This window comes from Xiphias gladius, chromosome 10, assembly GCF_016859285.1.
Source record: "Xiphias gladius isolate SHS-SW01 ecotype Sanya breed wild chromosome 10, ASM1685928v1, whole genome shotgun sequence".
Taxonomy (NCBI): domain Eukaryota; kingdom Metazoa; phylum Chordata; class Actinopteri; order Istiophoriformes; family Xiphiidae; genus Xiphias; species Xiphias gladius.
In genome coordinates this window covers 922,247-946,348 of record NC_053409.1, presented here as the reverse complement: position 1 = coordinate 946,348, position 24,102 = coordinate 922,247, and the positions used below count along the sequence as shown (strand labels likewise).

Below are 24,102 nucleotides of genomic sequence, written 5' to 3'. Positions count from 1 at the left end.
CAGACTTCTCTCATTGAGTTTCTTCTTAGGGCCACGTCATGGAAGCATCTTAACAGTTTTATGACTGTGAATCCTCTCGATAACATTACCAACTGTTGAAACAGGGATTTCCAGATCTTTGCTGATTGCCTTGTAGCCTTTGGAATTGTTCTGTTTTTTGATAATAGCATTTCTGATGTTCTCAGACAGCTCTCTCGTCTTCACCATTCTGAAAAAGAAACTGGAAACAAGCAGCACTTTTTTATGCAGTAAAACCATCAGTCATTGGTTAATTCAGGTCATGTGAGGACTGAAAATTAAGCATAGTCGAGTCTTATTTGTTTTTTATTTTGTTTGAGGAACTAATATAAATTCATCAAAAGATGCCTATAGTTGTGTTGCGCATACATTTAATGTCTGTATTTTTCTATTTCAATATATTAAAGCATTTTTTGTTGTTGTTCAGTAACTTTGGATATTTTATTAAATATTCTGATTGTACAAGATTGGTTAATTTGCATTTATTTCTTAGGATTTTCTAAATTCTGTAGTGAAAATTCAGGGGTTCCAGTAATTTCAACCAGAGCTGTATGTATGTGTATAAGTATGTATGTACACCGAAAAGCTAACAGTTTTAATGTCTTGGCTGAATGGTGTATATGTTTGGTGAGTACGCATGTATTCGGAAGACACCTTACTTTAAGCGGAAGTTGCTACAACAACATGGCGCTACGGTGATGATGACTACTCATGAAGGTGCAGACCGGCGGAAATACGAGGAATGTGTATGTAATTTTAGTTGTGTAGATTAGCTTCCAAGTCCATCTCCTACACAGCTTTATTATTTTTAGTGCTCTTATGAAGATCTGTATCTCTGTGTCTAGTATTTGCTGTCAGCTGCTCAGCTTTCAGTTATTGTGTAACTAACAGCCTCTTTTATCACCAAACTCAACACTAAATTCAGTGTGCTGAGGCTCAAATTTGTTGTCCAACCTGTTGGTGATGATGCAGTCATTCTACACGTCACTAATTCATACCACTTCCGATACGCTGGAATAGTTTGAGGGGTTGTGTTGTTACGTGTTACTCGGTAAACTGGGTTAAATATATGCGTTGTATTGTTAACCAGTAGTGTTACAGTTTACCATGCTGAAATAAAGCCCTGCTCCTTGTGTAAAAGCTCAGATAATCTGTGCCACCATTTTTGACTGGAGCACTTCAGACTAATAGCAGAACAAAAAGTCCATTTATTCATACTTTCACCACCATTCACGTGTCCTGCTGTGGCTGGCAATAGGAACATCAAAACATCTTCCTTCAAAGAAAACAGTACACTTGTGGTGTAAAAGCAGTTTTGTAAATTAAAACTACTGACAAAATACCACACACGATTTTTACTTTCTAAAAGCGTATTACAGTCTGTACATTTTAAAATCACATGTGAAATGCTTCAGGAATTCTTAGGTTTCAATTAAAAGTATCCACAAAATAAACTGACATGAGAAAATGAACTGTACAAGAACAATGCTAAGGCAACGTTTGAACAAATGCATTTAAACAACATTCCATCCCCCCCTCAGAAATCCCCAAACCAAAGTGAGACTACAACACATGCTGAAGATTTCTTTGCCCCAAATAAGTGCAGTGCAGAATAATGTTAATCTAATTATGTGGAATATGGCTGTGTGTACTGAAGAAAACAAAACTGAAATGGATTAAAAAAAAAAAAAAAAAATCTGTCAGGTTCACTATTCTACAGTTATTTCCATTTCAAACAGCCTTTCAACAAAGCTCTTCTCTTGCTCTGAGGCAGCATCTTTCTGAAGCAGAATTCCTTTGGTAACAATTGCATTCACAGTAAAATCGGTTTTAAATGATACAGCCCACCCTGCCTTTCCTATTTTCATAAAACACAATAAAAGGGGTGTGACTAAGTAAATATATAAAAGTAAGAATTTACAAATTTAATTGTAGCTACTTTTCAACAATTCAACAAAGAAAATACAACAAAATAAAATTCACTGGCTAAAAGGCAATTTATCTTATAACCCCACAAGGAAATGACACCTGAAGCTTCAGTTTTTATCTGAATGAAAGTCCATTTCAGAATACGAGTCCATGTGAAGTCTCTTTGGTCCCACTGGGTCCATCCCAAAGGTCAGGACTAAAATGACTGGGACTGAATTTTATGGCCAACTCCATCACCAAATGTACAGAGGCCCAGAGAGGATGTGGCAGCTACTACTTTTTAGGTTCATTATCTCTCACAACTGAGTCACCTCATTACTCAAGATAGCAAAAGGTGCTCCTGGTTATGAAATTCGCTTCTTCTACTAAATGTGTTTTGTATTTATAGTATAGGGTCAAAATTGAAGAAATGCACATTTCAGTCATATTTCTGTAGTAACAACGCTGGTTGGTGTTCTACGTTGTTAATTTTCGGTACGGACTTATGGTCTTCATACTGTAATTTGATTGGTGCAGGCACTACAAAGTGTTTGTTTTATTGCTTATTTTCCAACGGTCTAAACTGGAAATATGGAGCACACTGTTGTCTGAAGCAGGATGGGGGGCCACTGCTGTTACCAAGTAGCCCCATTGGTGACCTTGACACTCCGTATACTCCGCCGTGATTCTAATCACAGAGGAATCTTATGAGTACTGAGGTCACAGGACTCCTGTGGTTGTGAGTTTGGACAGTCTGGTCATTTGTCATCACTACATCAGGATCCATCAGAGACAGAAAGCTTATGCTAGCAAGACGTAATCAGTGGTAATGTGCAAAATTCCAGTATTTTTCAGCCTCACTCTTAAAAACGGCTCCAGTCAAACAACGCACTGTATATCAGGCCAAGCTGAAAGCTGCCCAGGAAGCAGATCCCTCTGCAGTTAGATAAAATGTTTCTGTGTTTTTGAGGTCAAACTCAGAGACAAATGTCTGACATGATTTTCGTAAAACTGAGGCTTATGTGAAAAGCTTTAAGGGGCACGCAAGGTTTATGGCCTAGAGTTGGACGTGAGTGCAAAGTTGACACATGGTCAGAATGGCCAAACTTATGAGAATGTACCCAGGTTAAAAATACCGGAACTTTCCTTTAACATCATGACGGGTCCTTCCAACTCCAGCACTCAGTTGTCAAACTCACTCAGAGGCTTGAGGCTTAGACACTTTTTCAACAAATATGTCCAAAAACACTTCTGACAGCTGCCTTATCATTATAGTTTGTATTTCATTACACAAAAATGAATAATGTCTAGATGATAAATCCAATTTCAGTCGGACTTTAGAATTTATAATCCCAAACTATCGATTGAATTCTAATGTTATCTTGATACACTGTTTTGTGGCGAGCTAAATATCTTATTTTCTCCGGATAACAGGCTTCCCTACTTTATTGTCAGCTGGAGTGTTTCCTCTCATCCTTCAGAGAACGGGACAGTCCTGAAGAGAACAGCAAAACTGAAGAGGTGTAGATTGTTACCCGTGGCCCAGCTTACTGTCCTAGCTGTGGTGCTGGTTCTGACCCTTGATCAGACTCAGTTTACTCTTCAGGCCCTGGTGGTAGGCTGACAGGTGGCTGTTGTCCTCCACCAGCTTGCTGTGCTCCTGGATGAGTCGAGATGAAGTCTGCTGCTCCCTCTGGTCCTGCTCCAGCTCAGACATCAGCTCCTGTCTGGACAGAGGGAGCAGCGCAGAGCTTCTGTTAATGTCAGTACATCACGGCCAGGAATGAGTCATTATGTCTCAAAGGGTTCATTCAACATTTCTGGAAAAATGCTTATTTGCTTAATTTTGCTTTCTTCATCTCAGTGAGATGACAAATGCTAACATGGCACAGCATAACGTCTGGAGGCTCTGTCCGAATTTCAGAAATGCACCTATCAGCATGTAGAATAGTGACTGGTGAACAGACATTGAGTGTTAAGTAGTGAGTAGGGACAAGGGGGCAGGGACCGTCTATGTTCAGTGCCCTGCGTAAGGAAGTAGAGCGAGACTGACGTAACTCTGAGCTGTGCCAAGATGGTGTCACGTTGATGCTGCTTGAATGACAGTTAACTTCAGCAAAACTGGAGACCATGCATCAAGAGTCACATTTGTCTCTTGATAAAAGCGCAAAGAAATGTGGCGTCACAAACCAGTCGACGTAAACCGCATCCCAAAATTACTATCATTTACCAGAAATGCAAAGAAAGGCGATTAGCATCTGAAATCACAGCTTAATGTCTGTCGTCTAGTTCGCATTTCTTATTGATGCTTTGCGAGTCATAGTCTTTACTTTGCGCTTCTGAATGTTTCATTGCAGTTCTCAGTTTTTCTGAGCTTGGTCATGAGACAGAAGATGGACAAATGTTTCTGGACGGGGATTCTCTCTGCTGCTCTTCTATTGGTCCCATAAACTGTCAGTCATATCCTGCAACTAAGTGTGTGTAAGTGACCACAGAACTCGGATGCGGTCAACAGTCGGGCAGTAGCAAACCCTAAAAGATGAAATTGACCTCACTGCTGACATCAGATAACAGTGCCCCAAAGAGTTATGTGCTCACAATATTAATTGATGAGCAACAGCTGGGTGCAGTGAGTGTGCACAGCATAGTGTTAGTTTCATTAACAACAACTGTGACAAAATGTATTGATCAATGACCTAATCTCCCATTGAAGAGACGACCAGACGATGGGAGGAATAAGAGGAAACTGATGTCATTAAACAATAACTGTGACTACACCTCCATACAACAGCGTTGACAAACACAGAGAGGACTAAAATAGAGTTTAAAATAAAAACTTTAATAAAATCCCTCTATTTTTGTTGATGGAAAATGAGGAGACAAAATTACATGGACTGTTTTTTCAAACAATGACATGTTCCAAATGTCCTCCTTTCACCAGATGGCTCTGCTGCCCGGATCATCTTCCAGGTGACTCTGCACACTAGCAGTGCATCCGTGAACGCATTTGAATAATAAAGTTAAACCCATTCTAAACACCTACTGTATACCGCAGAGTAATACAGCACTACAACTAAAGTCTAAAACATTACAGAATAAATTCACTGTCTGAACATTATAAAGGTGAGATTTGATACACAGTGGTACAGGGGCCTTGTTTATTGTGTAGGGTTTTCTTTTTTCTGGACATGCAGGGTTCCTCTTATCAAACAAAGTTAAGCTCATACACTGCACCGAGGAACAGTGCAGATGGATACACCGTTGTCCACCGAGAGATAAATTCTAGCATACAACCCCCCCTCAAACTGTAAATTGTCATTTTTAGCTGTTTGCTTACTGGTTAAACACAAAAGTTCGACAGCTTCAGAGGAAGTGACAGGTGTGTTTTTAATTTTTGACAGATCCATTGCTTCCAGTCTTTATGCTAAGCTAGGCTAACCATGTCCTGACCAGCTCTGTACTTAACACAAGAGCAAGGGATTGATAATCACCTTCTCATCTCATTCTCAGAGAGAAAGCGAATAGGCCTATTAAATGTTGAACTGTCTGCCTTTAAAGGCAGAATTAGACTTAGAGGGGAGGCAGCAGCAGTAAACTTGAAGATGTCTCATGTATGGCAGAACCTTTTATTCTTGAGGATTCAAGATAGACAGGTCATAATTCTGTGTAGAAATATGACTATTTCATCACCCAGATAACAAATCCTTTTTGTTTGCAATGCGTTTACATTTTCAGTAGGTTTATGAAGTCTCAATCCCGCCTCTTCCACACCTGCCGTCTGGTTCAGGTGCTGTAGCTACACTGTTGCTTTTTTCAGACTGACTTGTTACGAATGAACCAAGAGGAAAGAGCTAACATGAAGTCGTGTGAAGTGACAGGTAACCCACTGATTGGACAGTTTAGATTATGTCATCCTGCATCCTCACCGCTACATGGACCGATGTGGTGAAATCTAATTCTGGTGACCGACAGCAGGTCAGGCTTTACTGGACCTGGTGTGTTTCTGGATCTGCTCTGGTGTCACAAAGAGCTCACCAAGCAGCAGCTGCTGATGAAGTGTATTAGTCCAGATTGGGACTGGACTTGACAAAGAGGTAGAGCCGGAATGAAGAAGAGACATCTTGTGCTGCGGTATTAAAGTGAGGATAGTTACTTTGCAGTTGCTACATTTCACTCAGTTTTAATGAGGAACTGATCAGATACACAACATGCTTCTGTTGGAACTCTTCACTTTCTAATTCATCAGGGAGAATCCCTATACCTATGCGCATACATGTTACCATGATTATTAAGCGATCTTACACACATCAGTTCAGGGAACGCATGCCAGCCGATGATCAGCAGATGGATTTAAAAGCACTTGAGCTTTTGAGTTCATGCTCGAATCATACATCTACGTAACATCTATGTTACAAAATCCCTGAAGATGTATATATAGTTCTATTAAACAAAAACGACAACATGTGACTTGACTTACTTCCTCCGAACAAAGTGAGCAATCTCCGACTGGACTTTGAGGTACTCTTGAGCCATCCGGATGTGCTGCTCAAACACAGCCATGGACTCTTTGGAGTTTGGACATGGGGCCAGAGGCTGAAAGCACAGGGACAGCTCGGTGATTAAAACTATATTAAATAACAGGGTATAACGCAGGTTTCGGCTCAACGTCAAGAAGTGGCTGAGAGTAATACTGAGAAAAGCTAAAGGTGGTGTCAAAAAAAAACATTATTTCGGCTGAGTTTGAACACCAACCTCTCAAATGCTGCACTAGGACACTACCTCAGCAAACTGTTTGGTTCAAACTGGAACTCATCCAATACAGTACATATCACTGTTTGTAATGAAGTATATGCATATGAAATTGAGCTTTTAAAGTGTGTCTGCATGTATTTATTTGTTCATGCTACTCCCCTGCACAAGGCTTGAGAAAAGCTATTATAGAGGGACATAGTATGTACTAGGGAGGACGCACTAGAGCTGTGCCCATGTACTAAAGCAGACCGGAATAAAGTGCTCTACTGACCCACGTGACCCAGTAATAGACATAACAGTCAAAAAACTCTAAGATGTAATAAATTATCATGATGATGATGATGATGATGATGATGATGATGATGATGATGATAATGATAATAATAATAACAACAACATCAGTACTCGCAGTAACAGTATTATAATGTCATACAAAGGATTTAATCTAATGAACACTTAAGTGTATTTTCAACTTACCTGTAACTGGTGATCCAGTTTCAGGTAGGCCAAGGGAATGGAGCTGTCTAAACCATTGGCAGCTAAAGACACACACACATGGACACACACCTGTCAATGTCAATGTCAATGTAAAAGAGCTCCTGTAGCACACATACAAACACTGGTAGGTTGCACTATAATGCCCTGTAGTGGTTCAGAATGACCAGCGCAACAGGATTCAGAGCTTTGACTGTGTGTTGTCAGCTTGGTGCTGTCAGACTGAGGAACTCAACCTGTTGAAGTAGCACTGATATGGAATTTCACGGCCAATAACTATAACTAATAATGATCTTTCTTGTGGCAGATACAGATATGTGATAACATTAATCCTACAAATACAAACGTGAAGAGGACAATAAAGGCTTCATGTTTAAGATCAAAAGATTTATTGAGCAATTGTCTAAGCTTAGAGAACTTCCACTATTCCTAGAATACAGAATACCTTTAATTATTATAAATCTGTTCCTAAGAATCTTAGTTTATTTTTTCAACATGTAGAATAATTGATTCCTGATGTGGAGACACTCACAGCTGACCGGGTATTACTGGTAGAAAGGAGAAGGGGCCGGTTGGTTTCAGCATCAAACTCTACAAGGATTCAACTGCCTTAAAGATGATGTCAGTCAACAACCACCAGAAATCCTCTGTGCTGACTTTGAGCTTCTCCTTTCCCACCTAAAGGACACTGGGAGACACATCCCTTTATCCGGTCCAATTCTTCCTTGGGCTGTGGCGGTTTTTCCTCTTTCCCTGTCACAACACAACTGGCTGAAAAGAGGATGCAGCACAGCACGTCTGAATCTTGACTTGAATGACGATTTTGACCTGTTGTGGAACTGTAGCCAAAAGACCTTCAGACCTGATGGACCTCATCCAAACCTCCATGGTACAAAGCTGCTCTCTGCAAACATTGACTATGAATTTCAGTACCATCTAACCTAATTCATACCTTACCATTCATGGGGCATGGACTGTCAAACTCACATTCAGCTGCTCCACCTGTAAATCACAACCTAACCTTATCTCCAAGTACGATAACCTTAGTAGAAATTACACCTACTGTAAACTCCTCTTCTTCCTCCCACTCCAATTTTGGTTTGCTAAATGTGAGATCAGTGTCTAACAAATCATTTCTCTCTTAGGATTTTATTTTGTCCCATAATCTTCACCGTTTTTTCATCATCGTGATATGGTTTACCCCTGATGACCTCACACCTCTCACTGAAGCCACTCCTTCAGGCTTCCCCAGCTTTCATCAGCCCATGCACGAGTGTACAGCCCCCTAAGCCCAATATTAATTGTATCAGTGGATTCCCCAATCTCCTCTCCCACATTGCTCCAAAATATGACAACATTCTCAATCTCATAGATTTCAAAATCCACATTTGCTTTCTGTCTCAAGCCATGACTTGTGATTTCTTAAATCTACTTGGCTCATTTAGTCCCTAACAATCTGGCAATGGCCCAACCAATGGTCTCTCTCTATCTCCAGCCCTGTGATAGAGGATCTCCACCTATCGGATCAGATGGAAATCATATTTTATCTTAATTTACCTCCCAATCATCCTGTCCACTCTGCACTTCTCTGTTCCCACATCCTGAATTCCTCCACTGCCACCAGATTTGCAGAAGCCTGTAGAGAGACTCCCATCACTACCATTATCGAGGCCGCACCATCTTGTGTGAACACAGAGGAACCTTTGTCTCCTTTTAACAGCACTGTTTTGGCTACCCTTGACTCTGTCACACCTGTTAAAACCAAAAACTTATGTCTTTAGCCTCCCATGACTTAAAAATTACAATACTAAAGAAATAAGGGGAGTGTGCAGTAAGGAAGAGAGCAAATGGAAGCTGGATAAATGATAGAACTTGGTTCAAGTTTTGAAGGATCTCTTGGGTAAATACCAGTTGGCTGTCAAAAATTCCAGTGCAAAATACTTTTCTGATCCTATCTCCAAAAACTGTCCTAATCCCAGGGTACTTTTTGTGTAGTAAATTTTGTCATTTCCTCCTCCCGAAGCTCCTGCTTAAAACTTGCCACAAAATGTGAGGATTTCCTTAATTTCTTTAAAGACAAAGTACCAGACATCAAAGCTAGTATTATTCCATCTGTAAACAGTCTATCAATCTCCTCTGAAAACACTGCAGTTCTAAAGTCTGATGGAACATTTTCATACTGTCTGCCCTATCAAGACCTCTACCTGTTTCCTCAGCATGATTCCAACTAAACTCTTCGAGTAAGTTTTTGGCACCATTGGCCCCAGGATTCTTTCAGTCATCAGCAGCTCTCTGCTACCTGGCATTGTTCCCTCTTCATTTAAACATGCAGTTTTCCAGCCACTTTAAAAACCAGAATCTAGATCGTTCAGTCAATCATCGATCCAATCCAAGACCAATCCCCAGGCTCCCACTTCTTTCTAAAATACTTGAAAAAGTAGTTTTAAACACAACTGTTGTCTTATCCGGCTCAACACCGTATTTTTGAAAAATTCCAGCCTGGTTTCAGAGCTCTTCACAGTACTGGATCTGCATTACTAAGAGTAACAAATGGTCTCCTCCTGCCTGCTGACACAGGTAACTGTTCTATAATTTGCTTTTAGGCCTAAGTGCAGCCTTGACACAGTAGATCACTGCTTCCCATCTCATTCCCAGCTTAAACCAATGGGTGGGGGTGTCCACCTCTGCCTTCTGCCTGGTTCTCTTCATACTTATCCAACAGATCCTTTGGTGTCTCAATTAGAAACTCCTCTTCATCCTCACACTCTCATCTCCTGTTATGCCCCACAATGTTTTGCAACATGATTTTTTTCTTCACTTTGACACATTGACTTCTTTTGTTAAAAAGCATGAAAAAGATCTTGGTGGTCATGTTCAATATAGCGGTAAAATTTGGTAAAAAACATCAATCAGGTAGTTCAATCAAGTTTCATTCAGCTGCGTGTTGTCTCCAAACTCAGATACATTCTCTGTACCTCTAACCTAGAGAAAGTCATCTACGCCTTCTTATCCTCCTGCCTTGATGACTGCAACAAGTTTTTGCATCACTCAGACTTCTTTATCCTTTCTCCAAATTGTTCAAAAATGCTGCGGCAATAGTATTAACAACTGTGAAAAAAGAGGGACCCCATCATTCCCATTCTCTCCTCCCAGTTAGCTAGCTAACTTCTAATATTATAGTACCCTTTTCCCTATATCACACTTCTGACCGAAGACTCCTGACTTCTGTCTCGTGATACATGATTAAGAGCTATGTGGACAGGCTTTTCTCTATAGCTGCCAAAAAACTATGGAATTCTCTTCCTCCTCCATGCAATTCTCACTTTTAAGATTAAAAAAAAAAAAAAAAAAAAGCAACTAAAAAAACACATTCTTACTCCATAGCTTTTAACTGTGTCCAACCTCACCAGCTTGGGTACTTTTTCTGAAGCCTTCATAGGTTTGTGTTGTCTCTATGTGCAGTGTGTGATCATGTGCTTTTATGGTGATGATGTTGATAATGATAATGATGACAAATACAATGGGGGGAAACACAAGCACCGACAGAGAGCAGTGTACAGGACAGAAAGACAGAGATGAAAGACAAAAAAAAACAAAACATGCATGCACAATATATATGGAAATGTACTCTGCTCTGCTACTCTTCAGTAAACTGGGTTACGAGTGGCGTCTCTAGTTCACAGCCAAGGCTCCACATTACTGGAAATAAAAATTCTAAAAAGTTCTAAAGTTCAAATATCAGAATGGTAACAATACTTAATTTTCGTATTTGTCAGCCAATAATAATAATTGGTCACAAAGTTATTGTGTATCGTTATACAAAAGCAATCAATTGTTTTGGCAAGGAGTCACTCAAGTAAATTAAGGTCAAAATAGTGTTACCAATTGTGTTTGCTATTTTCAGAAATAACCTCTTTCATTCTAATGGCACAGTCAGACCAAAATTTGCTCCCCATTCATTTCTGTGTGGACCAGCGCAAGATACATTTGCTTTTGGTCACCAGAGTTCCATCTGATTTAACTTTGACACACAAAATCACTAGGTTCTCCAATGTCCAGCCTGTTTGAGAGAGATTCTTGTTTGATACTGCACGGTGAGATAATGCAAACAGCAGAGACAAAAGGATGCTGCTGTACTGAGTGTAAAGAAAGTAACAGAGGTTAATGACAGAGGTTAATGACAGTTAAATGTTTGATTAAACATAAAAATATAAAAGATTTTGTGGACTGTCATTAGGTAGACATGGAAACTCCTGCAGTTCTGTTCATAACCTTATAGATGCCATTTTCTGCCCCCAATGCAGGTAAGTTTCCCCCGGCAAATTTCAGTCTGTAGCTTCAGCATCAGCTGTTAACCTTCTCATGAGGCTACCTACCTGTGGGACTAAATGTCATCCTCAGCTCTGACTGGCCAGTGGTTGTTACAGGGCTGGTGCAGTAGTTGGGGCTTTGGGAGCGTCCTGGTTGACTGTCTATGCTGGACACCTTGGACAGACCAGCGCGCAATGTGGCTGTCTGAGGCGGAATAAAAATTGTTCAAATCATAAAAAGTAGAGGTTGAACAAAACATATTCCTGACAGTATGATCCTGTTGCGTCACTTTTTACGGTTAAAATACCTTTATGGGTTTGAACTGTAGTGGAAATTTGGCCTCAAAGCTTTTCAGGGTTTCCTCTCTGCCAACTGAGTTTCTGTGTTCTGTGTTGTCGTCACTTCTGTTAGTGTTGATGGTGTAGTCAGCGTATGAACCTGCAGCCAGCAAAGACTGATTCATGAAAACACTTTCTCTGCCTGCAACATACGATGTGTTCAACACACACTGACCCAATTGTTGACTATAAACATTTTGTTTGAGGTGACAAAAACCATCACGCATTAATAAAAGTTGTAGAGCTGGTAATTACCTGTGCTTGTGGCTGAGGAGGAGCCACTTCTGTTGGCTGAAGACTGGTGAGGGAGCTTGAGTGGTTCATCAGAACCTGGGAAGTACTGGAAGATCCAAACACACCACCCATCACTTTCAAAGAGAACTCATTACAGTTCGACCTGATACATAAAGCCTTATTAGAAGGGAAAATGTATCAAAAAGGTATCTACTGGTATTAATAAACCATTACGAAATGAAAGGAAAAGTTCAACATTTTGGGAAATACAGTTACTCCTCTCTTTCCCAGATAGATCACCGGTTAAACCAACCTTATATCAGTAAATCGGGATTATTTTCAGGAAAATTCTGTCTCATAATGGAGGTTTAAATAAGTTTGTTACCACAAGTAACCATGGAAACTTATCCCTCCAGACTAACCTGGTCCTGGTCAGGCTAGTTTTCAGGTTTAGCTTCATCTCAGTCTGAGCCAGTGTTACAATCAATCTGCCAGACTGAAACAGTGTTTTCTCCACAGTTCCACCCTGAAGGTTCACTCTGTTTGCAGTACATGTAAAATTTATCGCAATTCGACATGAGCTGCTCTTTTGGTCTGCTTATTTTGAGCTCACATTTTTTTAGTCTAAAGGTCTGCGCAATATTCCAGTCAACAGACGTGCTTTAAATCACCTGCAAAAGAGTTAAGGCTACGAAACAACTTTGCCCCATGGCTGTGGCCTCAAAGTAAGAAACATTTTCCCTGTTTTCTCTCTTTAATTGTCATTGAAATAAAATGAAAGGGACAGACACCCATAAATCAGTGTTGCCACCTTACGGAAGCAGTTATGTCACTTGTACAAGCCAACATAATCCAACTGAAAATGCTCATTATTGGGGTCCTATGGGGGACCTCAAAGTTATTTAAAATTTCATGTTACATCTTACACTTCTCCTAATTAATTTTCAGCCCATATGATACACAGAAAATTCACAGGACTTGAATCTATGACAGTCTGATTACAAGCAGAGCACTGCAACAAAGTGGGCTAACAGTAATTGTGCTGAGTTCATTTCTGCTTGTGTCAGGCATTACTGCTGGTCTACAACATGCTTCCAAAAGTTCTCGTTTGCTTCGGCAGGGGTTTCGTTCATTTTTGCTGTCATGTTTTATTCTTACATGTTGAATATCTTCCGCTCTGAGGCTGCATATGTAGTTTTGTGTGTTTTATTCACTGTCAATTGATGTGATCACTTAAGTGAGTGAGATCACATCAGCTCTGAGTTGCTTCATTAATCAGTTTAATCCTGGTTCAGTTTGTCAGGCTCATTCAAGACAGGCTTCCCACATGAGCCCTGCAGCCTTTTGGAGTCAGGAAGTGATTAGCCTAGCTTAGCGGGGGGGGGTTGGGCTCTGTCCAAAACTCAAAAAACACACCTACCAACCCCTAGAGCTTATTTAATGTTATGTTAAAGTTACATTTCATTTGTTTAGTCAGCACCCAAACAGAAATATAAAAATGACAATTTGATGTTTTAGGGAGAGTTACATGTTGGGACTATACCTTCATTAGATGGTTCATGGTGTTCTTGACCTCCTCCATGGACGGTCTCTGGCTGGGCTCTTTGTCCCAGCAGCGGGTCATCAGAGTCTCTATGGGTTCCGGGAGGTCTTTGATCAGAGGAGGCCGTGTACCTGCATGACAGGAAACACCCAGTCAATCGGGTGGTGTGGAACATCTAAAAGTGATAAGCTTTGCTAGTGAGAACACTGTACACTGCAGTGGCGGGAACAACATAACAGCGGCAAGTAAAAGTAAGTGAACTCCTTGGAACGAATTGCATTTATAAATTTGTCTTAAGACATGCTCAGATCTTCATCAAGTTACAGTTATGAACAAACACAATCTATTTTAACTAATGACACACAATAATATTGTTCTTGTCCATACTGAACACTATTCAAACATTCACAGTGTAGTTTGGACAAACCCTTTTAACCCCTCGGCTAACGATATCAACCAAAGCAAATTTGAGTCAGGAGTCAGCAAACCTGGAGTCCAGTCAATGAAAACCAGGCTGGAGGTGTGGGTTAGAGCTACGTTGACTTTGTCTTTATTTGTGACTTAAATGAATATCACATCACATTTTATGACCAATTCATGAAAAAAACCAGGTCACTCCAGAGGGTTCACATACTTTTTCTTGGAACGGTATGTCTGGTCACCTTGGACCCTACTAGTACATCTGATCCTACACAGAAATCCTACAACAGTCAGTCTGCAGCTGTGTGAGGCTTTCAGCAGCTTTCAGCTCATTCTTTATGGTTGACTTCAAAACGCCCGATGTAAAAAACGAGAGATCCAGGGTCAAATGGCAGAGACAGAGGAAAGAAACTAATGGTGTGGTGAAAACAGCTGGAGAGGGGAAATGGGATGCAGCACCACTATCACGGCATTTTTCAACATCTGGGAATCACAATGTAATGTATTCATTTAGGCTGCTTCACGCTGAAATAATACAAATGATAAACAGTTGCATCAACATCACAGAATTAGACTGAGAAGAGCACTCTTATATAGTTGTATTTATACACACATCCAGCTTACACAGCAACATGGCATCCCATTGAAATTCTTTCTTGGACACCTGCTTAATACCTGCCAGTATTCACAGGTGTTTTATTCCTAGTTTGGGCCACTAACTTTTAAAACACTAGATGTTGGATTTTCGAAACCAGCCACTTATTTACCTAGGCGCTCTGCCATTTGGTGCAAGGTAGAGAGAGTACAATCCCTTTGTTGGAGCTTGTGAGCTGAGAGCAGCAGATTTTGGACCTTCAAACCAAAGCAAGACAGAGCAAGACAACATAGAGCAGGATGTTTTAAAAGAGCACTCCACTAATTTAGCACAGCACTCCTATAACACTGTTGGACTCATGGTGGACAGTTTAAAAAAAAAAAAAAGATCACTATCGATGCAGTAGAACCAGAGATATCATCTTTTTTATTCCACACAAAACCTGGTGCCTACATTACTCACAATGCAACTCGAACAGCAACAGTTCAGTCTGACAATTGGGTGTGTTATGCTGTTATACTACTACTGTGTCCTGGAGCTGCTACTTTAAGCAGAGATGGGGAGCAGCCTACAGAGGTCTGGTGAGCTCCCGTCTTTCTAACTCCACACCTCCAAATATTTTTCATTTCATCAAACTTGCAGTCTTCAGGCCCGACTGATACGGACTGAAGTGAAATCACTCGAGGACATTTATCACATTTCTCAAAGTTTTCATTTTTTTCACAAATGCAGTACTACTTTCCAACACCTGTAAACACACGCTGATGTGTGAAACTGGTGAAGTCTCCCTTAAATTCTCAGTGGGATCATCAGTAGCAACCATTTCACATTTCAGTCACTGGATTCAGTGTATTCATCAAACAAACAAAAAAAGAAAGAAAACAAAAGCAGTTGGCAGTATAGCTCAAGTTGGTGCAGGATTTCACTCACCTCTGTGGACAGCCCACATTATACAAAACGCCGAGCCACCGATTTCATCAAACGGTTTCTTGCGTGTGATGACCTCCCATAGGATAATTCCCCAACTGAACACGTCGCACTTTTCACTGTAGTTACTGCCTGAGGAATACACAACAAGATTATATTCACTGTATCCAAGGCTTCAGATGATCAACCAGCAAAATCAAGGTAAAAATTAAGAGCAGCCGGTAATGCTGTGAAGTTATGAACCAACTTGATTGGTGATGAATCAAAATCTACAGGTCTTATTTTAACACTGTGGTCACAATGAATGCAAGAGCAATGAGGATCGGATCCGACTGGCTGACGACACCACCTCCTCAGAATTGTGATGGCAAATCTTAATATTCAAACATCAATGACAAAATACAAATCTAGACACTGATTGTGGCCAACAAATCTTTACCTAATCATCAACACTGATCTATCCAGCTCTCAGCTGGGGCTCCAGACTGATAGTGAAAGTAATGTTAGTGGCTCACCTTCAAACACCTCTGGTGCCATCCATGCTGCACTGCCTTTATTGTTGGTCATGTAGGTCTGAATATCACAAGCTGTGCCAAAGTCACATATCTTCAGCACAGTACCACGAGCCACGAGGAGCAGACTGAAACAGTAGAGTGGACAAGGATTAGAGACTTAAGAAAATATGTTCCACATTGCAGATGTCCTATTATACTGACACGCATATAAAATATGCATTTGTGAATGTACTGAGTTGAGCCAGAATTCCTATGGAGTTATTTGGTCGTAAACCAAAGTACCGGATTTTGATCTGATGACAGCGCTAGATGAAAGATTACAATTCATCTTCTTGGGAACGTGAATGTGTGGACTATATTTTATAGCAAACCAACCAACAGCTATTGAGATATTTTGATTAAAAAAAACAACAACCCACAAATCTCAACCTCATGGCACCAGAGGAAAAGCTGGGGAATCATAGTCAGAAGAATTTATCCTCTAGGGACCATGAATGTTTGTCCTAAATTTCATGGCAATCCATCCCCTAGCTGTTGAGATATTTTAGTCTGAACAAAAGCATTGGATGGTCGGACAGGCCAACAGAGTGACACTGCCATCCCCAGATCCTTGTCACTAGCATGGCTAAAAAAAAGAAATAAAAAGGATAACTTAAAAAAAAAAAATATATAATCATAATCATAATCATAATAATGATTTAGTCTGAATCCTGCTGAAGTAGTTTATGTTAAGTAAAGGGCTTTATTTATATACTTGGTCTATTCTGCCTTTGAACAAACCGGAGGCAGAGCATTAGAGTGTTAGTCACTTTTTCCTTAAATCTGACAATGCAGGGTCAATCTACAGGGGATTTTTCCTTTTACAGCAAAAAGCGCGTGATTATTTTTCCATTTCCAGTTGTAGAGGCCATAAATCTTGTGTATAGCTCCTATTAGGCGTTTCCATATATGGCGTCCCAGGCTTCTGTTCTTCACCAATCAGCAACTGTTTAACACATGGGACAGCAAGCAGATCCAATGAGCAGTTAATGTTCTGGGGAAGTCCACGCTGACTCCTACCTAAGCTACAATTATTGATAAGTCCCTTGGAAAAGAATCAACAGATGACAGCCCTGTGCACAGCTATAAGCTCATTCATAATGCAGGGTGCAGGGAGTTGGAGCAGGAAGAAAGTAGCAATATAAGGAGACATTCCTGTTCACACCAGGAATATCTTAAATCACTTGTTCAATCATTCATATTACAAATCTTTTCACTTTTAAAGGTTCTTGTGACTTGTAATGGTCAGTGATCAATGATCTGATAAAGACGTGGCCAAAAGTGTCGGTACCCTTACACCTCATTGAAACAATGCTCCGTTCTTCTTGAAAAATGTTGAAATCAAAAAAGCTCTTCTGCCATGCATAGCTGCTTGCCTTGGGTTTGCCATAGAGTAAAGCAAAGAAGCTGTGAAAACAGCTGAATTCTTGCTTATTCTACAAAGATCTTCTGAAATGGCCAAAAGGGACAAAATCATATGAACAAAACCCATTTGAAATGGTGATAAATAAGTGGATTGTTTGATATTTCCAGTAGACTATTGTCTTCAATTAGTATCACAGGTGCCTTCAATCTTTTAATCAGTCATTCAGAATATTTACATGGAAAGAAGCACGTCAAAAGTACATAACATGATCTACAGAAAGAGCGGAAACTCTCAGTTGGGAGAGGACACCCATCAAACCTGAGAGGACTGGAGCATTTTGCTCAAGAACAGTTCAGCCAGAATATCAACTGAGAAGTGTAGAAGTCTCTTTAAGAGCTACAAAAAGGGCTGGATTGCAGTAATTGTCTCAAAAGGATGTTCTACAAAATATTAGGTTAAGGGTCCCAATATGTTTGTCCATGGCATTTTCATTTGTTGTATTATTTAAAATAATATGTTACATAGACAACCACAAGCAAAGTGTCTGTTCTATTATTTATGGAACAGAGAATAGTGCCAGTTACTTTTGTCCCTTACATCTTATTTCAGAGAAAATTGTGGGTTTTCCTTTTAAGAGGAAGGGGACCAACACTTTTGGACCCATCTGTATATTGTGACAAAAGCACTTCCAATCATCTTTTCTCTGTAGTTCAACATATCTGACCAGGTTTTCAAAGTATTTACAAAAACTCTGAACTGTGTTACTTCTATCGGTTCGATCACAGAGTCTTACTTTGGTGGTTTGAGGTCCCGGTGAATTAAGGCCTTTGGCTTCATCGCATGCAGATAGGCAACTCCCTGGGCGCACTGCAGACACCAGCTCATGGCATGGGATGCCGTGTAGTGTGGCTGTGGGTCTGCGCTGTGCAAGACTTTGTGGTTGAGTGACAGGCAGAGAGAAAAGCAAAGAATGACATAACACTGTATGAACACACATACAGTATGGGGTACTGTCATTTTACTGCAAATCCACTTTGGAGCTGTCGTGTACTGAGTGTAAAAGGCATCATCAGTGTGGTTTTTCTCTCTGTGTTTCAGTTAATGTGTTTATTACTAAGCCTTTTTTTTTATAAAAACTAGCGTATGTTGTTAAAAATAATACCCAGTCTATGTCTTACAGACATAATATGACTTACGGTTATATAATGAGCCACATTCTGCATACTCCATGACCAGACAGACCTGAGAACATAAATCATGTTACTATGCTTCAGCAGTGAAAGCATTACAATAATACACATCGGCCATCTGCAGGGGTTAAAGTGGGATTTGGCAGGTGGGGGAACCCTAAAATCCGGTGTAGTGGATGGCACCATGAAATGTGCAAAACGTAAAGGGATTGGAATACTTTCTGAAGCCACTGTAAAACACATAAGTAAGTTAAGCTGCTTGTGTTCCCCTGGCAGATTTACCGTCAGTGGCATACACAGAATCTTACTGTCATATTCCATTGATTGGGTTACGCCTCACTGGCCTATGCCACACATATTCAGATACCACTCCTTATTTCAACAGCCATCACATGTAGTGCATAGAAACTAACTGGAAGTTCCTGTCAGAGTGCACCAGACCTCAGTACTCACTTCGCTCTCTCAGCTCTAACTTTGCTATCAAGTGAGGTGCTGCCTGCCAGCATTGTGGAGGGACAGACATTTTTTGATGGAGAAATACATTTATGTTAGAAAATAAATAACAATAAATAAATACATTTCGTTTTCCAAAACGGTTCTAAGTCAGGACAATTTGGGAGGGCTCTGAAAAAACTCTTGAAACTGTGAAATTCACTCAGGAAGGGGCTTGTCCTTTACCACGCACATCATAAGAGAAGGGCACTGATATGTTCGACTAAACATGAGCTATTAGCCTGTGTTGAGTGTTCGTATACTCACTGGATTGTCGCAGGAGCCGTACAGCTTAACAATGTTAGGGTGATTCACCCGGGAGAGCTGGCGGAGCTGTGCACAGACAAAGAGAGCAGGTGGGAAAACTACATCTTACTGCAAATCCATATGTTAATGTCTCTGTCCGTCTGTCTTTCTAGATTACATTGCAGCATATTATGTAAAGTTAGGTCCATAACTATTTGGACAGTGACACAATTTTTGTCATTTTGCCTCTGTACAACATGATTGAAGTGTAGACTTTCAGCTTTAATTCAAGGAGGTTAACAAAAATATCACATCAACCATTTAGGAATTTAAGGCCATTCTTATGCACAGTCCCTCATTTTCAGCGGCTCAAAAGTAATTGGACAAAACAACATAATTATAAATATGAGGATTATTTTTAATACTTGGATGAAAATCATTTGCCTGAAGTCTGGAACCCATGGACATCACCAGATGCTGAGTTTCCTCCCTTGAGATGCTTTGCCAGGTCTTTTACTGCAGCCGCCTTCAGTTGCTGCTTGTTTATGGATCTTTCTGCACTCAGTTTTGTCTTCAGTAAGTGAAAAGCCTGCTCATTTGGGTTTAGGTCAGGTGACTGACTTGGCCATTGAAGAATATTTCATTTCTCTGCCTTGAGAAGCTCTTGGGTTGCTTTCGCAGTACGTTTTGGGTCATAATCCATCTATATTGTGAAGCACCGTCCTGTCAGTTTTGCAGCATTTGGCTGAATCTGAGCAGATAGTATAGAACTATACACTTCAGAATTCATCCTGCTACTTCCACCAGCAGTCACATCATCAATAAACACCAGGGACTCAGTTCCACTGGCAGACCATTACAAGCCCATGCCATAACACTGCTCCACCATGTCTGACAGATGATGTGGTATGCTTTGGATCATGAGCCGTTCCTTTCCTTCTCCATACTCTTCTCTTCCAATCATTCTGCTACAAGTTAATCTTGGTTTTATCTATGGAAAGAACCTGGTTCCAGAACTGGGCAGGTTTTTTAAGATGTCTGTGGATTTGGCAACTCCTAAAGTTTCTGCCATCTGTGGGAACAGGCCCCACCTGGCCATGAAACTGGTAGTCAGTCAATTGTCCAATTACATTTGAGGCTATGAAAATGAGGGACTACGTTTAAAAATGGCTTTAATTCCTAAACAGTTAATGGGATATTTTTGTTAAGCTTCTCCATTCCGCATGTTGTAGTGTCTTTGGGCAAGATACTGAACCCCAAATTTCCCCTGAAGACTGTACCATCAGTATATGTGAGTGTGTGTGAGTGTGGTGAATGTGGTACTAGTGTAAAGCACTTTGAGTGGTCGATTAGACTAGGAAAGCGCTATGTAAGTGGAGTCTATTTACCAAGAGGAAGCAATCCGAAACATACAGTCATAAAGAACTCACTTCAGAAACAGCACAGAACTCATTACCTAGATGTGGGCCATATGGATACAATCCTCTACCGCGGAATATTGAGAAATGATTGACGTGTTTTTGGTTACTCCAGCAAATACTTGACAAGTCAAGGTCAGATTAATGCAAAAATAATGTAAAAATCCAGTATCGCAATATCCATTCTACTCATTGATTTGGTAAACCCCTCATCATGGCCTAATACAACCAAGGATTTTAAAAGGAGAGTTTAAGAAGGTCCACAGTTTTATGCAGAAGTTTGAGTGTAGTATGCTCCCAGGCATTTGTTGATTTTTGAAGTGAAAAGAACTAAATCCAACCACTGCAGCAAATAAACATTTAAAAAAGAACCATTCTTCAAAATGTTTTACTTCATCAACTTCATAAAAAAAGAAAAAAAAAATCAACAGAATTTCTGGCATGTGCAAAAGTAAGGGCCCCCTTCTAGTTGTATAACACTCAGAACTTCAGTAACTCGTTGGACCTTAACTGACTCGTTAGGACTTGCGAGGCAGGTCAAGAACTGTCATTGGGGATTGTCAGATGATGACAGTTCCAGAGCTGATAAACTCTCTGAGTCTTCAAACCTTGTTGTAACACTCAAGAACCATGAGCTCCTCTAAACAACTGACTGAGGACCTGAAAGTGAAGCTAAGTGGTGCTACAAAGCAGGGAAGGCTGTAAAAGGATAACAAAGCTCTTCCAGCTTGAAATTTCCACTGCCTGAACTGTCAATAAGGAACGGCCTTTCGAGGAGAGCTGTGGAAGTTAAGACAAGATCTGGAAGAGCCAGAAAACTTAGAGATAAAAATGCAGGTCTGCTGGACAGAAAGATGAGGCCAAACCTCCGTATGACTGCAGAGGAGCTGACAAAGACGTGCTGGTGCACCGATCCACTGTGCAGCATTGCTTGCAGAAACAGGGTCTGCAAGGAAGAGTCATCAGAAGGAAACCTCACCTGCAACCTCATCACTTAAGTCAATGTATGAAGTCTGGATAAGCCAGAGTCGTTCTAGTGACAAGTGCCATGGGCTGGTTACTACAGGACTGGCTTCGAAAAGGACAAAGATCCAAAGCAGACGTCAAAGTCCTCTATAAACTACTTAAGGGTGCACAAGATGAGGCTTTTGGAACAGCCCTCACAGACCCCTGACTTTAACATCACTGAAAATCTGTGGGTAGATGTTAAACCTGCTGTGCGGCCTGAAATATTACAGAATTTGAAGCGAACTACAGGGAGAGGCTGAAAATTAAAAAACAAACAGAGCTAGACTTGATATCTGCCACGACGGGGGGCACCCAAAGTTCTGCATACAACTGTAACTAAATCACTGAAGTTTATATAATCTCACAGTATATGTATATCATTATATTGCTCGCCCATATTATGAGCTAGATTGCATGAAAACAAAAACAAAACAAAAAAACCCAATATCCAAACATGGTTGTTTTCAAAGAGACATTGACACTATGGAGGCTTCTTCCATTAAATAGGCTGCTGTTCATCAGCTGACTCTCACAGCTTTAAAAGACAAAGGCTCCAACTGCACAAGAATGCACCACAGCACCACAACAAGTGTCAGGTACACAATCAGAACAGCCTGCACCAAGAGGAAACACTGTGCAGCACTATGAAATATCCACATGCACAGTATCAAAAGGCGGCACTGAAGGAGATTCAAAACCTCCTCCAGTTCCTGAGTTAAATCCAAATTTTACTCATTTTAAGTGTATTTTTTAATGACAAAGTTCTTGTGCGGCAGCTTGTGAATTAAGTTATTACACATAAGTAAAGTACACAGCCTGAGTAAGAAAAACTTTGTTATAATTGTTATTTAAAATGAATATATGAAAGTGTCTAGGTTTATTATTATTCCCGGTCTAAAGAGTCCCTGTTATATGGCCACACCTGGCACCTAGCGAGCTGCAGAACACTCTCACGTCATCAAGTTAAGACAGCAGTGGGCATCTTTGAACCCTGCCACAGTCTGAAGTTGGGCGCTGGCTGCTGGATTCAAGAACAACACTGTACCTCACCTCAACAAGGAACGCGTTCCTCTCATTTTCACTCTCAATGGTCTTGATGGCTACATCCTTTCCTTTCCACACGGCCTTGAAGACAACTCCAAACGTCCCTCTGCCAACAGCCTGAAAAAGATAAGGAGACAACATGACACAATGCAAAGGGAAGGCAGGTGCTGGTGCTGGTGCTGGTTTCACCAACTCATTTTTACCCAGGACCCACGCAAGCGCGTTAATGTGGCCGTGGTAGACGGGACCTACCCCTGTATAAGCCTGTTTTTACTGCTTTCTACAGCTGAGTTTTACGACTAGGCTGCCCTCCCAGAGACTGGGGCCTTGTTGTGTTGTTGAAATGCCTTTAGGCTTTTCAGGAGCGAACGCTGTCATGTTTCATGGTCTGTTCAGGCCTCGGTGCGTTACTGTCTCACTGTATTTCACACGAAAGGCCAGAAAACAGAACAGAACTATCAGAGCAGCAGAGCTGGTTTTCCCTAAGAACTCGTGTCTGGCTTTTATCTCGGCGTTGCTCGTGAGCAGGATTTCGACTCCAACTGTCACATCTTGCCTCAGAAAGGCAGAGCGAGCTGTTGTTGGTCAGTAAGTTTACCGCTTCAACTTGAATGTCTTCGTACTGGATGTCTTCGAACAGACAGCCGGCTGGAGCCTCCACCATCGCGGCAGCGCGGCGACACTCCTCGACACAGCTGCCCGGGATGCCGCTTTGAAAACCCAAAGCTTCTTTGGAGTTAATCGGGCAAACGGCGCGCTTCGACGTCCGCTGGCTGCTGCCGAACAGCCCTTTTCATCTGTTGCTGCGAATTCAGGAAGTAGGCACCAGCGGCGGCGCTGTGAGGGCTGTGCGCCCCTGGACGTCCCGGCGCAGAGACGGGCGGGAAACAGGGGTCTGCCCGACACGCTGAGCGGCGCTGGGATTGACTTTAGACGGCACCCGTGCCCGGCTGATCCGGGTCTTTGTTTTAGAGGCAGGTAACTGAGCTAATCGCCCAAACGCGCCGCTGGCCGATTCGCGCTCTTGAATGCAGCCCGGCGTGGCTTCTGCACGCACGAGAGTCTCCAAAGGGGGCGACAAACCGTTTTCACAGCCAATACACTGTACGATATGCAACCCCCACCCCTCTCCCAGGCACACACGCACTCTGTCCCCGGTGCGGCTTTGACAGGAATCGGGTCCAAACGGCAGCTGCGCTCCAAACAGCCCAGATGTGTTTTGAGCGTTTTGGAATGAACTTTC

General features: G+C 41.2%; 1 protein-coding gene across 2 annotated transcripts; it reads right to left on the bottom strand.

Annotated features, from left to right (window-relative positions):
* Positions 1–811: 811 nt before the first annotated feature.
* LOC120795051 (mitogen-activated protein kinase kinase kinase 7-like) lies at positions 812–23,872 on the bottom strand. 2 transcript variants are annotated; one of them, XM_040136509.1, is made up of 14 exons: positions 23,458–23,868; positions 22,866–22,976; positions 19,411–19,476; positions 18,658–18,703; positions 18,255–18,393; positions 16,057–16,181; positions 15,545–15,673; positions 13,600–13,730; positions 12,078–12,162; positions 11,792–11,922; positions 11,550–11,688; positions 7,156–7,217; positions 6,404–6,519; positions 812–3,653 (listed from the first exon to the last, which is right to left on the bottom strand). In XM_040136509.1, the coding sequence occupies exons 1-14, from the start codon at positions 23,521–23,523 to the stop codon at positions 3,482–3,484; spliced, it is 1,518 nt and encodes a 505-aa protein (XP_039992443.1). In that variant the 5' UTR covers positions 23,524–23,868; the 3' UTR covers positions 812–3,481. The 2 variants fall into 2 exon arrangements, with proteins under 2 accessions (XP_039992443.1, XP_039992444.1); XM_040136510.1 differs by lacking the exon at positions 812–3,653 and adding an exon at positions 5,230–6,052 and having other exon boundaries at positions 23,458–23,872.
* Between the last annotated feature and the right edge of the window lie 230 nt (positions 23,873–24,102).